At 43.4% G+C, this 18,403-nt stretch overlaps 1 protein-coding gene across 2 annotated transcripts in view; it reads left to right on the forward strand.

Moving 5' to 3' along the window:
• LOC122813124 (phosphofurin acidic cluster sorting protein 1-like) overlaps positions 1 to 18,403 on the forward strand; it is a 3,500,289-nt gene that overhangs the window by 1,284,590 nt on the left and 2,197,296 nt on the right. For both annotated transcript variants that reach the window (XM_044085266.1, XM_044085275.1), the window contains exon 10: positions 5,894 to 5,987. In XM_044085266.1, coding sequence (XP_043941201.1) covers positions 5,894 to 5,987 — 94 coding nt within the window. The remainder of the gene's footprint in view (positions 1 to 5,893; positions 5,988 to 18,403) is intronic.

The raw sequence follows: 18,403 nt of genomic DNA on the forward strand, positions 1-18,403 counted from the left end.
CCGACAGCAGATCTTCCAAAAAAAGTAAAGATAAAGACAGAGACAGACGGCACAGGTCCAAACCTACTGGTGACGCTCCCATTAAGCTAGTCGTCAGTTCTCCGGTCCTCATTGAGGCGTTTTCACATTTCCCTGTGCCGACCCCACCCGTTTACCTCTGAACGGTTTCTCAGACAGCAGCCACAGGGAATGCAGAGATCTAAGCAGTAGACTACTTCCACTTCAAAACCAGGGAGTTCTAAGCCACCCCCTTATGCTAAGAACTTATAATGACTCACCTCCCCCATCCCCTCCCTTTGCCCACCTTCACTTACCCGTAGGAGGAAAACTCTCCTTTCACGTAAGCACCTGGGCCTCTTGAACTCTCTTCAAATTTCTTTTCAACTTTCCCTTATGGTACTTGTCCGCTATCAGTCTCGTGCCAATGTTTGGCCTTAGATGGAGTTTACCACCCACTTTGGGCTGCATTCACAAACAATCTGACTCCGGGAAGATCTGATCCCGACGTGCCGGGGGCCACCACCGGCCTCACACCATCTACGGGCTGAGCCTCAATCACAAGGACATGGTCCCCCTGGGCGGCGTCAGGGAGATGGACTTCCATACGCAGCCCCTGATGCCCACTTCTGTGGATTCGCAGGCTGCTACCGAAACCCTTTCGGAGTCCAGTATGCCACAAAACTCTTCTTCGACTAAGGATCATGTGGTCGCCTCTACCTTGGATGGGTCTGGAGCCGCTGAGCAGGCACCAGCTTCTGAGGAACTCCTTCGCACTACCGATTCTCAAAACAAACCGACGTCTTCTTTCGAGACTATCATTCTTTCAAAAACGACCAAGTTTCGTAGGCCCTGTGTACGAACCACACCCAAGAAACTGACGACCCAATCTCAGGCACCTGCTTCCTTGCCTCAGTCTCAAATGTTTAAAATGGCAGAAGACCTTATCTTGCTGATCAGGGGAAGCCAAGCTACCCCCTCCAAAAGGAAAAGAGATCTGTCCCCTGTAGTTTTGTTTGAACAAGAGTCAGATAACTCTGATGCATCTGAATATGAAGACATGCAACCCCTCTCTACTTATGAGGATTCTGATGCAGAGGATTCCATCCCTTCAGCCTCTCCCCCCAATGATTTTTTCTTTGGGGAAACTCTTCATACCTTAAGGGAGCATTTCCAGTGGGAGAGTCAGGACTACCCTCAGTCTAAAAAGAGACTCAGGGAATTCTTAGATCTTCCACACCACAGACCCTTGGCCATCCCCCCAGTCCTGGATGTTGTGGAGGATGTTTTCCTGGAATCCAGCTTGTCTCCTGACACCCTCCCTCCTGCACCCAGAAAACCAGACAGGTACTATAGAGTCCCTGACTCACACAAATTTCTTTTTAAAAATCCTACTGCTGACCCTGAGGTAATTTCTCAAGGGCCTAAAGGGATTAAAGCAACCTCTACTAAGAATCCCACTTCCTCAGATAGGGATTCCCGAGCACTAGTCAGATGGGGTAAAAAAGTATACACCTCAGCTACTCTTGCTATCAGGGCACTAAATTGTCAGTTCCATATGCTAAAATTTCAGCAACATACCCGGGAACTCCTCAAACAAAAAATGCCTTCCTTTCCTCCTTGTGCAGAATCTAAAGAGTTACAAGAGTTAATGCATTCTGCAAGTCAAGAAACTAAACACACCTTACACTGTGGTTTTGATGCCCTAGAAGCTTCTTGCAGGGCAGCAGTCACTGGATCTGTCATTAGAAGGCATGCATGGATTAAGGAACAGCCCTTGCCAGAACATGTCAAGTCTAAATTGTTGGATGCCCCCTTGCACAAAGACAACTTATTTGGCACTAAGGCAGAAGAGGTCTTAAAAAAGATGGAAGAAAAAGCAAAATCTAGGCAGACAGTTAAGGATTTCTTACAGTTCCAGCCACCCAGTTTCAGCAGGCATTGTCCCACCAAACACTGGTCCTTTCCTGCACCCACTAAGCCAGTCCAGCCCAGACCCAGGGGAACCAGACCCTCCACCACAGACAGCAGTTACAAGGAATGCAGAGATCTAAGCAGTGGACTACCTCCACTTCAAAACCAGGGAGTTCTAAGCCACCCCCTTATGCTAAGATCTTATAATGAGTCACCTCCCCCACCCCCTCCCTTTGCCCAACTTCAGTTACCCCTAGGAGGAAAACTCTCCTTTCATGCAAGCACCTGGGCCACCATTACCAACGACTGCTGGGATCTCAACATAGTGTCCCAGGGATACACATTTTCTTTCCATACCCTTCGATCCCCAAAAAGGTTCCCAGATCTACCTCCAAACCAGTGGGCAGAGGCTCAAAAGCAAGTCCTGTCCCTGTTTTCTATGATGGCAGTAGAGCAAGTTCCTACAGAACAGATAGGCCAAGGTTTCTACTCCAGACTTTTTCTGGTACCCAGAAAAGAGGACACCTGGTGCCCCATCCTCGATCTATCCATTCTAAACACCTTCCTGGTGATCCAAAAATTCAAAATGCTCACCCTCCAGCAGCTGCTACCCATGCTCTCCAAGGATGCTTGGCTAGCCACCCTAGATCTAAAAGAGGCCTACCTCCACATTCCTATCAGGGAATCATGCAGGAAATATCTCTGTTTCAGGGAGGATCTCAGCACTTTCAGTTCTCTGCCCTTCCCTTTGGCTTATCTACTGCTCCCAGAGTTTTCACAAAATGTCTGGCTCCGGCCATTGCCTTTTGCAGACAAAGGAATATCCAAATTTACCCATACTTAGATGACTGCCTAATTCAGGCAGACAGCCAGGAAAAGCTGCTCAAGCACCTGGCCTTTGCAAATAGCCTACTAACCTCCGTAGGGTACACAATCAACAAAAAGAAATCCAAACAGGTGCCCACTCAAAGGATTATATTCCTGGGAGCAAGCCTGGACACAGCATCTCAGATGGCACTCCTTACACCAGAAAAGCAAATTTTCCTGACAGCCTACTTGTCTCAACTAGCCACCAGACCCCAGTTATCTGCAAGGAAGATCCTGCAAGCTCTGGGGTTCATGGCATCTTGCATACTACTCATTCCGTATGCCAGACTGCATATGAGGAAACTTCAGTGGTATCTAAAATGCCTTTGGTGTCAACACTCTCGACCTGGAGACTCTTATAACTATAATTCCTTGCTTCAGAAAAGATTTTCTTTGGTGGGCAACAGCATGCTCCCACAACAAGGGACTACCTTTTTCACCACCCTCCGCTGCCCAGACCTTCACCACAGATGCATTATACTATGCCTGGGGTGCACACCTGGATGGCAGGTGCGTACAGGGCCAATGGAGCCCACAGCAAATCCCTCTGCACATCAGCCAAAAGGAGATGATGGCTGTCCAGCACGCCTTGATAGCTTTCAAGCCCCTTCTCTCCCCAGGGGCTCTCCTGATCTAAACAGACAACACCACTGTGATGTGGTATATCAACAAGCAGGGAGGGACTCACTCCTACCCTCTATGCAGGCTGCCCATGACCCTTTGGCACACAGCCTCTGCCATGCAACTCCACCTGTTATCACAGTTCCTACCAGGTTCTCTCAACTCCCTGGCAGACCAATTAAGCAGAAATCTTTTTGACCCACACGAATGGCAGCTCAACAGAAGAACCTTCACCCTAATAACTAAGAAATGGGGCATCCCGAAGGTTGACCTCTTTGCCTCCCACACCAGCCATCAGCTCAGCAAATTCTACACCAGGGAGCATCACTGCATGGCTTGGAAAGTGGATTCCCTGTCCTTCCCCTGGGTCAATCTATTGGTGTATGCCTTTCCTCCACTACCTCTCATCCCCTGGGTAGTGCTCAAAATAAAGGAGGAAAAACCAAGGACAATTCTTATAGCTCCAGACTGGCCTCACCAGCACTGGTACCCCTTGCTGTGCAGCCTGTCCCCACTGCCACTATGGCATCTTCCTCAGATTCCAAACCTCCTGACCCAGAGGGAAGGGGAATTCATGAATCCCCAATTGCAGACACTCAGTTTGGCAGCTTAAACTTTTCCCTAACCCCTGATCAATCTGCCAACCTCAGTAAACACGTTCTAGATGTTATACGTGAGGCCAGATGCCCTAGCACTAGACAGTCTTATGCTGACAAATGGAAAAGATTCTGCACCTGGATTCAGGCTAAGGGAGCCTGTACGGCACAGCCCTCCCTCCCTCTCATCCTGGATTACTTAGCTGACCTGCTACACACTGGCCTCTCATTTTCCTCTATAAAATTGATGTCTCTGCTATCTCTGCTTATTTACTCACTGAGCAGCCCCTTTTCTCACACCCTTTGATCAAACAGTTTCTAAGAGGGGCCGGCAACTTGAGGCCGCCCAGAAGAGCACCAACCCCAGCTTGGGACCTTAACTTTGTGTTGGAAAAGCTCACCCTGCCCCCCTTCAAACCAGCTTCTTCTACAGAGCTAAAATGTCTCTTCTGTAAGACAGCTTTCCTTCTGGACATCACTTCAGCCAGAATAGTCTCCGAGCTGCAAGCACTCATGGCTGTGGAACCCTCCATCATCTTCCATGCTGACAGGGTATCCCTCAGCACTAACCCATCCTTCATGCCCAGGGTTGTGTCCAGTGTAGCTGTCAACCAATCCATTCATTTGCCCACCTTTTTTCCTAATCCCCAGAACAAGGGGGAAAGGATCCTGCACTCTCTAGATGTGCACAGACAGCTCAGATTCTATCTAGACAGGAATAAGTCCTTCAGAAAGTCTGATCAATTTCTGGATAGCTTTGCTGCAGGGGCAGAAGGCAAAGCCATCTCCAAACAAACCATTTTCAAATGGATAGCACACTGCATCCATTTCTGCTACAAACACCATGGAAAGACTCTCCCCAAGGGGGTCAGGACTCACTCCAACTGAGCAGCCTCCACCTCTGCAGCTTTCCTCAGAGGAGTCCCCACCAGGGACATCCTGGAGGCTGCCACCTGGACATCTGTTCACACTTTCACCAAACATTACCACCTGCCTGTCTTCTCCAAATCCAGGGCAGGGTTTGCCTCTGCAGTCTTGCAGGGCATCCTAGCCAGCCCCTAGTTTCCTTGACTGCCTCCACCCATTTTCTTAGCTTTGGAAATCAACCCAAATGTGATGACTGCAACAGTGAAACACGAAGAACATAGTACAGTTGTGTACACTTACCATAAATGTAGATGTTCAAGTGTATTCACTGTTGCAGTCCTGGTTTCCCTCCCTCCATCCCCCTTTTTCTTCTCTTTCCTTACAAGGGACACATTGGTATTTACTTTCTACTGGTGTGGTTCTTCCACCAGAACTAGGCTCCTACTTGGGTGCTCCTGACAGGTTAGGGCAAGAAAAACTGATGTAATGGCGTTGGCTGCCTTTTTCTTTGGTGCAGCAACCTCAACATTGAACTGCTCCTCATACCTTTAGGGACAGAGTTTCTCCCCATCCTGTATAAATCTGGTAGTTACATCAAAGGGTAAGATCTTGCTGCTCTTCAACAATCCATGTTAAATCAGGAGGGAAACACCTTTACTCATCATATCTTAATTTCTGTTTGTAATATTATAATGTGTTGTCATTGAGACTTTGTGATTTTGCCAAAACAGAGGATTGTGAGATTTGTATAAGTGTATGTACTTTCAACACAGACATTTTACCTGGTCTGATCTATTACTTGAAATAAAACAATGGACATGAAATATATTATCTTGTAATCTGTTGTAATATAAATATTTTAACTGTGAATGTACATGCTGAAGTATAAGATTACACTTTGGAAATTGAGTAGCGTTGTTTATTTCATAGTTGAAGTTGATTTGTTTTGTTGAGTTTAACAGCGTTGATCATGGTATGAGAGGGTATTGTGATTCATCTCTGATGTAGTTTTTATGTCCTCTCTTTTGCAGGCCATTCTTTGAAGGTGTGCCTCATTCTAGTTCACAGAATGAGATTGGTAACATTCAGTGTCAGAAGAATCAGAACAAAGACCGCATCAGTACTGTGAGTTATAATTACACAATTATTTTGTATTTTCTTATTTATATTCATTGTATCACATGCAGCTTCGGCCATGTTCTGAAGCTACCAACTTTTCAATATTTCACTGTTGTAATCCATTCTCCAGAAATCTGTGTTCATGCATTTTCTCTTACAAGAATCTACGTATATCCACACACAAACTAAGAGTAACCAAACTTACTCTAGAGTCCTGAGATTTTACTAGACAAGGGAGTGCCATAAGCATACTTAAATATACTACAAGGCAAACCAAAGGGTAAAAAGGACACAGAGACAAAACATTCAGTAAAAACTGCAAAAAAAAAACAGCCATGCTAGAGTTTTCACTGTGTGATACTTTAAACCTCTTGTAGTGGATGCCCATGGGATGTATGCATATGACCCCTTAAGGATATCCAAGTGTTTCAGCAACATGGCTTCTGAACGTCCATGACTTTTTTTTACTTTTTTACATCTTTATGATTACATTCCAATAAAGCCAAACCCCACTAGCTGTGAGCATGAATGTTTCAGCCTTTTTACTGACCTCATCAAAAAAGCATAAGTGGATAGTTTGGCTATGCTTCAGAAACACGGGGTCTTTAAACCCAGCTGATGCTCATGTCATTAAGGTGCCAGCAGAATATCCCAACTAACATCCAAACCAAAGGGTATAACGGTTACTTAGACAAGCCATTCATAAGCTTCAGAATGTGCTATTTTTCATTCACAGTCATATGCAGTCACTTTTAAAACAGATAACTTTTTTGCATCTGGTTTGTTCATAGGTTCATAGGTTCATACTAGGCTATCTGCCCTAGGGCGTTTATAAGCCTAGCCAGAGTGTGTTTGGCTTTCGCCACCCATTTTAAATGAATTTTGCTATGCCCTTTTTCGAGGTTAGTATACTGTGCCTGTGTCTAACAGTGACACAGAAGTGATACCCGGGGTAAACATACTATCTCCCATCCACTCATCAAGATTCCTCTTGAAGAGAGTCAGTGAAGGACTCTGCCTAACCTGGACTGGGATTTTATTCCAGAGTGAAGGGAGCCTCTGGGTTATGAATCTGTCCCTCCGGCATGTCCTATTTATTTCAGTGCTGAGGTTCAAGTCTCTCAAGCGCGTAGCTCGATGGGATTTGGATTTTCTGAGGTGCAGCATGTCCGTTAATTCCGGGTTGGACATAGCTTTATACGTCAGGCACAGATCGCCTCTGAGCAGGCAGTATGCCACTGAGTAGAGCTGGAGTTTCTTTAACCGGGCAGCATATGGCATCTGTTTCAGCCATTTGATCCTCTTGGTGAGGTACTTTTGGGGTCTTTCCAGTTGCTGCAGGTGTCTGGTAAGGTACATCCCAAAAGGGGCATTGTACTCAATTATGGGCCTGATGAGGGATGAGTAAAGAGGCACGATGACCTGCCCTGATCTAGATGTGAATCCCTTCATGATTAGGTGGGCTATATAAAATGTTTTTCTAACCACTTTGGCCTCGTGGTTGTCAAATGAGAGATTGCTATCATCTTGGGTCCCCAGGTCCCTAATTACTTCTTCTGTACTTAATGGATTACCAGCTATGTGGTAATTTGTGGGCACTTTGTTTTTGCTGAAGGGGATGACTATACACTTTTTGGCATTTAGATTGAGGCCAAAGGGGATGACTATACACTTTTTGGTGTTTAGCTTGAGGCCATGGCTCTGGCACCAGTTGTCTGTTTCTATGAGGCCCTTTTGTAGGATGCTTGTGTCGGCTGGAGAGTCTATTATGGCGCCCAGTTTGCAGTCATCTGCGAACTTGGTCAGCCACAGTCCTTCCGTGTTAGCCTGTACCTCCGAGAAATATATACCGAACAAGAGAGGTCCCAGGACTGAGCCTTGTGGGATGCCACTTGTAACTGGTTTGGAGTTTGACATGGCTCCAGCAATTCTAACCATGTGGGTTCTGTCCTTGAGCCAGTTTGCAACCCATCTAGTGACATAGGGGTTTATATTTAAGCTGGTGAGCTTATTTATAATGCCCGAGTGGGGTATTGTATTGAAGGATTTTGCAAGGTCAAGGTAGGCTGTGTGGACCACCTTCCCCTCGTCAATGGCCTTGGTGACTGTTTCAAAGAAATCAACCAGGTTTAAGAGGCAGGATCTGCCCTTAACAAAGCCGAACTGGGTAGGATCCAGTGTCTGTAGGTCCCCAATATCTTTATTTATGGGGTCCATGATGATCCTTTCCATAGCTTTGCAGACCAAGCTAGTCAAGCTTATGGGGCGATAGTTTCCAGGGTCCGTTGAGGCACCACCTTTGTGGAGAGGGACCACTGTTGCTGTACGCCACTATTTGGGTACATATCCTGTAGTAAGGCTGAGATTGAACAGTAGTTTTATGGTTGGGTTTAGTTCTTCTTGGAGTTCATGTAGGACACAGCCCGGGGCACCGTCTGGTCCCATTGATGCTGTGTTTTTTGCTTTGGAGAGGGTGGCTCTTACCTGAGCATCTGAGATGTCAGGGGGGCAGCACTCTGCTGGGATAGATATTTGCCCTTTTGGTGGGGAAGGGGGGGAGAAGTTTGCGCTGAACCTGTCAGCTAGGATGTTGGCAATGTCTGTGGGTTTGGTGTATTTTTTGTCATTTTGGATGAATTCTGAGCATATCTGGGAATTCCCACCCAGGTTCCTAACATAACTAAAGAAAGCCTTGTGGTTATCCTTAGTGTCCTGTGCAATTTTTCTCTCGAAGGTGGCCTTAGACGATTTTATGAGTGCCCGTAGTTTTTTGCTAATACTGAACAGAGATGCCTTCCCTTTTTGGGATTTTGCTCTATCATGTAGTAGCCTCCTCCTTCTATTGTACAGTTTGTTTATGGCTGGGGTCCACCAGACAGGACGCCTAACTTTGGAGGATTGGGTCTTGGCTTTATTTGGGATTGCATGATCCATGCATTCCTGAAGGTGTTCATAGAATGTGTTTATAAAGGATTCTGCGGAGGATTCTAACTTTGGAGGATTGGGTCTTGGTTTTATTTGGGATTGCATGATCCATGCATTCCTGAAGGTGTTCATAGAATGTGTTTATAAAGGATTCTGCGGTCCGGGCCGTATTTTCCACAGGCCCGGGGGCTTTGAAGGATTCCACCTCGGTTTTGAGGAGTGTGAAATTTGCTTTACAGAGGTTTTTCACTGTGGTTTTCTGGGCAGGGGCTGGGGTCGGGATGTGAATATCTAGTGAGATTAGTTTATGGTCTGATCTTACCAGTGAGGGATACATTTCTGGTCTGGAGCATAGAGTCCCCATGTTGGTGATGATCAGGTCCAGTATGTTTTCCCCTCTTGTGGGAGTGGCAACAAGTTGTTCCATAGCATTTGAGTTTATAAATTCTAGGAACCTTCAGGCTAGGATGTTGGAGCTAGAGTAATGCTCCCAGTCTATGTTAGGGTAGTTGAAGTCACCCAATATAATGGTATTTGGAGAGACCTTCATATTTTCCAGTGTTCTCAGGAAGGCCGAGTGGGGTTCCTGGGTTTGGGAGGGTGGTCTGTAGCAGGTTATAAACTGGAAGGCAGTTTTACCCAGTGTTAGTTGCACATGGATAGTCTCTGATGCTTCGTGCTGTGCCACCAACCTGGAGGTGTGGGTATCTTTGACGATTATTGATACTCCCCCTCCTTTTGTGGTTCTGTCCAAGTTTTGGGGCCGAAAAACATGGTATGAGGTATAACCTGGTAGTGCTGGGGTGCTCTCGGGAGCCTTGAACCAGGTTTCTGTTACTGCACAGATATCGATGTTCTCCATGCTAAGAAGAGTTTTGAGTGAGTGCATCTTGAGGTTTAGACATCTGGCGTTGAGTAGCATTACTCTTAGTTTCTTATCCCTTGTGATACCTATGGACGTGGGTTCGTCTTTTGAGCCTTGCCTAAAAAAGGCACTATGGGGGTGGCAAGAGCCTTTTCCAGTATCTGAAAGCCCAGGGGTGACAGGTGCAAGCCGTCCCTAGCGAAGCATCGTGGCTTGTCGAGCATGTCATCCCAGGCTGACAGGCATTGGATCCCCTTTGAATGACACCAATACTTAAGCCAATTGTTGAAATTGATCATCTTGTCTTCATATTGTGGCATCATTCTTGGTGAGGGTAAGATGCTACTCAAGGTCAGGGTCATACCGGCCTGGGCTACATGCTCAGAGAGCTCCTCTATGTCTCTTTTCATGTAGTCCAGGGAGGTACGTCTCAGGTCATTCACACCAGCGTGGACAATGACTGAGTCATATTTGGACTTGCCTTGGAGTGACCTGAGTGCTTGTGTTATGTGGCGGATCCTAGTGCCCGACAGGCAGCTCACCATGACCTTCTCCTTGTTCAGCCTGGTGAGTGGGACGTCAGTGTGCCTGGCGATAGGGTCACCTATTACAAGTGTATCAGGTGTGTTGTTTAGCCTTAAGGGCTGTGACTGTTCGGCACACTGACTTTGTGAGCTATGTATTGCACGTGTTTTGTTTTGGGGTAGCGGTTGCTTGGGTGTCTGCTTTGGAGGGCTCTGCTGCTTAGGCAGATTTTTATTTAGAGCCTCCGAGTATATTTTTGTGTGTTTATGTGTTTGGTTTGCTGTCGTGGTAGGTCTATGTGAGACTGGAATTGTAGTGAGTGTGGTTTCCTTCTCCTCCTGACTGGTTACGCCAGTACTGAGTTGAGAGAGCTTAGCCTCCAGTTTGGCTATATGGTTGCATCTCTCACATGTGTTGGAATTTGTTGGGAGGAGGAGAGGGTTGTCTGTGTACATGAGGCAGTTGTAACATTGCCTCAAGATTCCCAGATTCACCAGCTAGACCGGAGAGGAGATTGACACCTGACCTTTGGACATGCTAGAATAGTATTGGGAATTCCTTTATAATTGAAAAAAAGGGCCAATGGGGAACAAAGCACTCAAGGGGAGTTTGTGAGGGTGTAGTGCTTTTAAATTTTTAGTGCTGACTTATATAATTGCTTTAGTGAGCAAGTGCCAGGCTTTAGAGTGGGAATATTTTTTATTTTCATTTTTATTTTTTTTTTATTTATCATTTGTTGACTGGGAAAGTCCGACTAGGTTCCACAGAGCCTGTTTTCAGCAGAAGCCCGGGGAGAAATGCTCCAGATAGGGTGTTTATTATGAGAACTAGATCAGTTCTAAGGGAAAAAGTGAAGAGCAGACTTTGTGGAGCCGAGAATGGTTTAAACCCAATTAAGCGGCTCTGCCCGATGCTGCGCTATGCGCAAAATCGCGCAGAGCCGTGCTAAAGTGGGTTTTATACAGGGGGACTTGAAAGAGCTAGAAATTGGCCCAAAACGGCCAATAGACTACCAGATTCTTGTACTGGTAACACTCCTTCAGGGATAGATAGGCAGCTCCAAGCTCCCCACTGCCACTGGTGAACAAAGAAGCCTCCCTTTATCCAAGAAAGGAAATGGGCAACACAGGAACTTTCCAAAAGTCCCGAATACAGCAAAGCCTGTATTTGGACTACTCTAGGTCAGGAAAGACAGGAAACAAGGATAATTTTTTTTTTTTTTTTTTTTTTTTTGCAACAAACAGCAGGAAAATACAATAAATATGTAACACAGGCTAGCGCACTTGAGTGTGTAGCCTCAACAGGTTAAAGCAACAAACAGGACAAACTTTAAAAGTGCAGGTGCAAAAACAACTTTAAACAGTTTAAAACAGTTCAAGAAGCAGAAATACTTGCAGTTTAGCTAGATCGGACAGTCGCCCAGGTAGTAGCAGGAAAACAAACACTTTTATCAGGTTAGCAGTCACTCTTTTAACCTCTCTGCTGCTAGCACCACTCTGCAGGACCACAAGGAGCTTGGCTGAGTAGTAACAAACGTAAAAACCCCGCCAAAGTGGGTTTTATACAGGGGGACTTGAAAGAGCTAAAAATTGGCCCAAAACGGCTAATAGACTACCAGATTATTGTGCTGGGAACACTCCTCCAGGGATAGATAGGCTGCTGCAAGCTCTCCACTGCCACTGGTGAACAAAGAAGCCTCCCTTTATCCAAGAAAGGAAATGGGCAACACAGGAACTACCAGATTCTTGATCTGGGAACACTCCTCCAAGCTCCCCACTGCCACTGGTGAACAAAGAAGCCTCCCTTTATCCATGAAAGGAAATGGGCAACACAGGAACTTTCCAAAAGTCCAGAATACAGCAAAGCCTGTATTTGGACTACTCTAGGTCAGGAAAGATGGGAAACAAGGATATTTTTTTTTTCTTTTTTGCAACAAAGAGCAGAAAACTGCAATAAATATGTAACACAGGCTAGCGCACTTGAGTGTGTAGCCTCAACAGGTAAATGCAACAAACAGGACAAACTTTAAATTACAAGCGCAAAAGCGCGCTAAAGCTGGCTTTAAAGCAGGGGGTTAGAAAGACATAGGAAATGGTCCAAAACGGCCAATAAGCTACAGGTCACTGGGCTGGAACCACTCCTCAAGGGACAGATAGGCTGCTCAGAGTTCCCCACTCTCACTGGTGAACAAAGACGCTTCCTCCTATCCAAATAAGGATATGGGCAACACAGGAACTATGACACAGCCCAGAGATCAGCAATACCTGTAGACTGGACTATTCTAGTTCAGTAAAGGCGGGAAACAAGGATTTTTTTTTTTTTTTTTTTTACAAAGTAGTAGAAATTAGGTACAGAAACACAGTAAATGCTTTAATTAGCTAGCACACTTGAGTGTGTAGCCTACCAGTTAAACTAAGCAAAACAAACTTTAAAAGTGCAAAAACTCAGAAATACAGGCAGGAATGCAATAAAACAACTTTGCAGAGCTTATTTAGTTAAAGAAACAGAGAAGACTATATATATATATATATATATATATATATATATATATATATACATATATATATATATATATATATGTATATATATATACAGAAAAGCAGCTAAAACACACAAACACTTCAGATGCAGTGCAACCTAGAGCACTTGAGTTGTAGCAATATTAAGGCAATGAGCTAATGACACTAGACTGGGAGGAGTGCCACAGATCAGATTTACAGTAGGGGCGGGCAACTGCAAAGCCACCAAGTATAAGAGCAAGACACCAACTGGGAGAGAGGGTGGGGACAATAGCCTACAGACAGTAGCACTAGAGAAAGCACAAACAGATAAAGATTTGTAAAGATACAGAATGCTTTTAACTGCAGACAAATCAGTTACTTGTGCAGATTAGTTAATAGCAATAAAATACACTCGAAGACTAAAAAGCAGACAATAAAAGTGCTGTATATTAATTGTTAAAAACAATAATCTTGTATAAATAATCGAAAAAATACAGGATACTTCTATATCTCAGCTAACAGCTGCGTTCAACAACTTATCCACTCTGCTCAGTGTGTATAGACCTTGTTGCTTCACTTTTTTTTTTTTGGGGGGGGGGGCTTTTGTAGCAAAAGGAAGCAGTTTGTTGTTATGGTTCTGTTTTTGTAGTTGCCATAGTGCCTGGCTCATGGCTAAGAGGGAATCTCTGGGCCAGTCTACCTATCTATTTATCAGATAACTAATTAATTATTAATTACTTAATTAGTAAAGCTCCCGTTGCTTTTTTAGAAATATATGTACTACATTGTCATTACACCATTTAATCTAGGCTTAGACCAGGATTTACAGCCTACTCCCTCCTAGGTAATCTTAAGCTAATGCTGCTTTTTCAGTGAATGAACCACAGTCCCCTGCTTCACATTGTTTTAAAATCTCCAGGGGAAAAACAAAAATGTCTGCAATGAATGGTTATCTTTCATGAACTGCTTGTACTCTTCACTGGGTACACTGGACTGTTAACTGGTCAGCACTGAAGGTTAGAGATAACTCACAGTTTTTACTCTGCATCCATAGGATCAACGTCTCATGCAAAGCTAGAAAGTAAAACTCCCCCTTTAACTCTTTAGCGACTGGTCTCAAAATTATCTCAGCATCATGATAAAAAGTATACAGTTGTGGATGTTGAATTATCTTGGCATTTTAATTATTTTAAAATTGGTATGAAACCAGTTTTAAAATAATACAATTTTTTATCTATTCCCCTGGTCTGAGGGATAATTTACTTGGCTAGTACATTAACTGCCCCAAATAATAAAATCACAGATTCAGTTTAAAATAATCAAAACTCTGTCCAGGAAAGTGAGAGGTCATTCTATTTATCAGTATGACATCTCACCTGTAAACCCTTTAATGTAGTAACTGGACATAAGCAGTCAATCTGTGTTCTATTGCTTTCCATGCAGTCTCCAGTCCTTTGATTAGAAACTACTGGGAGAAGAGTTAAATTGCCAAATGCTTGAGCGGTGTGGCCAAGTTCAGCATATTGCTATACCAAACCGCTAAGGGAGTATCTCACAAATGGAGGATTGAGCTATAGCCTTTAACAGATATGCACTACATGAGTGTGTTTGGAAAGATTCACTGCCACAGTTTGACATTTTGTGTTATACCCATTTCCCATTGGCAGTGCTGATTTAAACTTCCACTCAGTATGCAGAGAACAGTAATCACCTAAAATACTTCTTTACTGCGTTGTCATTATATCAGAGATTAAAAACCCTGTATAGGTCACCAGTGTTTATCACTTGTAACATGTGGTAGTCACAATGTCTTGCTTTTAAGCAGCTAACGTGTGGCCAAATTCAGAAGTGTGCTACACTGAAAGCTTTGATAGTTAGAACTGCAGTTTTATGTATGTTTTATAGCTGCACACATTGTTGGTATTTCCCAAAAGTTTCATAATCACATACCTGTTGTATGTATATGTACATGAAATTTGTTCATGTGTTCCTAATGGATTTTTAACTATGCATATTTTACTTATATATATATATATATATATATATATATATATATACATATATATAATTTTTTTTTAAGTATCTTAAAAGCATTTTATATATACACATATTTACAAATGTATTCTTGTGTTTGCAGTACATAGTTTAGGGTGTTGACATTTGCACAATCAGTTTTTTTTATATGTATTTTTATATATTTTTATATTTTGATATTTATACTGTTTTGTGCTGAAACATTTATGTGTAGTGTTTCAGACTTAAGTTCCAGAAGACTGTTTCAGACTTGGGAATGGTTTTCACTAATCCAGGAAGTGATGTCATGTAAGATTTCCTATTTAAAACAGTTTACTTCCTTAATTTCCTCATAGCTGATGAATTTCCTGCTTTTATTTTTGGAACAAACGCGCTTATACCTTCTTGCTTGTCTGAATAAAGAAAGAATCCTTGTACTGAATTGTACTGAACTGGATGTATTGGCTTGATTTAAAGCACACATTGGATTATTTCAGGGCTCACTGGCTCTCATTGCCTGCATACTGTTTGTGCGACGATTTTCCTTGTGGTAGTCACAATGTCTTGCTTTTAAGCAGCTACTGTTGTGCGGACAAATTCAGAAGTGTGTTGCACTGGAAGCTTTAGTAGTTAGAATTGCAGTTTTATGTATGTTTTGTAGCTGCACACATTGTTGGTATTTCCCAAATGTTTCATAATTATTCCACTGCCTTACTCTCTTTTACTAACACTATCCTTCACCATAAAAACAATGGCCATCTCTCCTCTGCTACTTTCCTAGACCTATCTAAAGCATTTGGCATGGTCCCACACAAACAACTCCTCTCTGTACTAAATAACCTATCCTTTTATCAATCAGTCACCAACTGGTTTCAAAGTTATCTGTCTGACCGCCAGCAATCTGTTGTATGGAAAAATTACATATCTCCCCAACTACCTGTCTCTATTGGTGTTCCCCATGGATCCATCCTTGGACCTCTACTCTTCTCTATTTTCACCAATAATCTAGCCTCTGCCACCAAACATGGCACACTCATACAATATGCAGATGACTCAACCATCATCTGCTCAGCCCAGTCCTTGCCCAAACTGCAAAAGGTCACACAGGATGCCTTTTCCTCTGCTGAAACTTGGCTATCCAATGCCCAGTTAATACTCAACCCAAACAAAACTAAACTCCTCATCTTCAAACCCACCAAACATACTCTAAACAACTCTCACTTTAACGTCACAGCAAAAGACAACACCACTATCCACCCAACAGATCACACCAAATTGCTAGGAGTTGAAATAGACGACAGTCTCAAATTTGACATTCACATATCCATGACCATAAACAAAGTCCACCAAAAACTAGGAGCCATATACAGAAATAAGCAACTCCTCACCAAAGCATCTAGGATTTCAGTTGCAAATTTGCACCTTATCTCCACCCTACTTTATGCCTCTCCAATATATACCAACCTAAGGCAATGCGATCTAAATAAACTCGAGACCTGCTACAACAAAATTACCAAATTTGCCACCGGGGCATCCTACCACAGTCACCACTGTCTCTCACTTATGGAACTAGGCTGGCTAGAACTCCCTCACCTCCTTCAATGGTATCAACTCGCACTTGCCCACAAACTGGTTAACCATCCTCTAAAGTCCCATCCCTCCAGTATCTACTCCAACCCTATCTCACCACCAGACCACTACGGTCCAGCAACAAAAATCACTTACAGGTTACTAGAGCCAATAACACTACTGGAGAAGCACTGTTCTCCAGTGCTATAGCCAAATTATGGAACACCCTCTCCCCCACAATAACCTCTCTACCATCATGCACCCACTTCAAAGCTTTACTTAAAGCGCACCTAAAACATGCTGGCTATGCCCTTGTAACTCTCCCCTCTAACTTCTCCCACTCCATCTACCCTCTACTTCTCTACCACCCCACAAACTACCTTTGATTACGGCAAGCTCTGATACCTCCATGCCTATTTACTTATTATATGGCAGTAACTTCTTATTGTAACAATTGTTAATATCTGCTATGACTTCGTGGATAGAACAGATGCTAGTTATCTGTTGAATGTACTATATTCATCTGTAACTATGTTTGTAATATTTTAATTGCTAGGATTCTTCATGTGTAACTATGTCTGTAATATTTTAATTTGTGGAGCTTTTCTCCCCGAGGCTCTGCTGAAAATGGACCTGCATCCAGTCGGACATTCCCCGTCAACAAATGTAAATAAATAATAAATAATATAAATAATCTCAAAGGAGACAGAAATGTATCTTTTCAAAGTCAGGACCCAATGGTTTTAGTTCATTTCCCTTTACTGCACCAGTCCTGCATTTTACCTTATACCCCAAAAGTACCAGTAGTCAAACTACTATTTATCCCCTCGTGCACCACACCTATTCAGTAGCTCACCCAGTAAAGGACCTGACATCATGATATGCACTTTTCCACTTTCTCTGCAGTCAGTTAGATGGATATGGAAATATTGAGATAATGTAACAATTGTCTAATGTTCACTCACAACAGTTTAATTCTCAAAGAAGTGAATACAGTAAGCAAGAGATGGGCAAAACTCTTGCATACAAACATTCATAGTAACAGCTGGGTTGTCAGAGACACATACTGTACAACCACCACACACAGTACGCACCTCCACACATAAGACTACTTATGCTGAGGCACTTAACTGCAATTCCTCCAAACCTCAGAAAATCCTCCCAGACATTACACCTGCAAAAACTATCCTCAGCAAACCTGAAAAGTACTCAACAGAAACAACACCTAGCAATTTACATAGACCCATACGCAGTGGATCTTCAACTACCAAGGCCACAAGACAAGTCAGTACACTACCCAGGACTCCATTAATGACATGCTAATTCTGTACTCACCAGGCTGAACAAGGAGAAAATAAGAATCAGCTGCCTGTCAAGGGCCAGGATCCACCAAGTTAGACATGCACTAAAGTCACTGCACCACAGGTACCAGTATGATTCAGTTGCAGTCCATGTTAGGTGTAAATGACCTGAGACATACCTCCCTAGACTACATGAAGAGAAATGTTATGGAGCTCTCATGCTATGTGTCGCAGGCTGATATGTGCCTAGCACTGAGTAGCAGTCTACCTTCGCAAAGGATGATGCCACAATACAAGAAGATGATTGACTTTGATAATTGGCCTAATTTCTGGTGTCAGATACAATTTTTGTTAGCATGGAAAGGTAAGACTATGTAAGCAGAACAAAAACACTGGCTATCTGAAGAACTAAAAGCCCTTCTTAACCTATGAAATGAATGCTGGCACCAGTGGAAATAAAACCCAAACCCTGACTCATAGAAATAGTTCACTGTGCTCTGTATCCTTTCTTAATACACCATATGCAGACATAAGCCCACCTACTTTAATCTAAACAGCATTCAGTATTTGGTTTGCCAGAACAATTCTAGAATGAAGTAAACTTTCTTAACAGCTGCAGAAATGCAACTAATACTGCTTTCTCCAATGTCATTTAATGCTTATAGGGCCATATCTCTAGTCCTAGGTTCCTAAAAGAATTTAGTAACCTACCACAACTTCCAC

The sequence above is a fragment of the Protopterus annectens genome, chromosome 1.part1, assembly GCF_019279795.1.
Source record: "Protopterus annectens isolate FY-2018-M chromosome 1.part1, PAN1.0, whole genome shotgun sequence".
In the NCBI taxonomy this organism is placed as follows: domain Eukaryota; kingdom Metazoa; phylum Chordata; order Ceratodontiformes; family Protopteridae; genus Protopterus; species Protopterus annectens.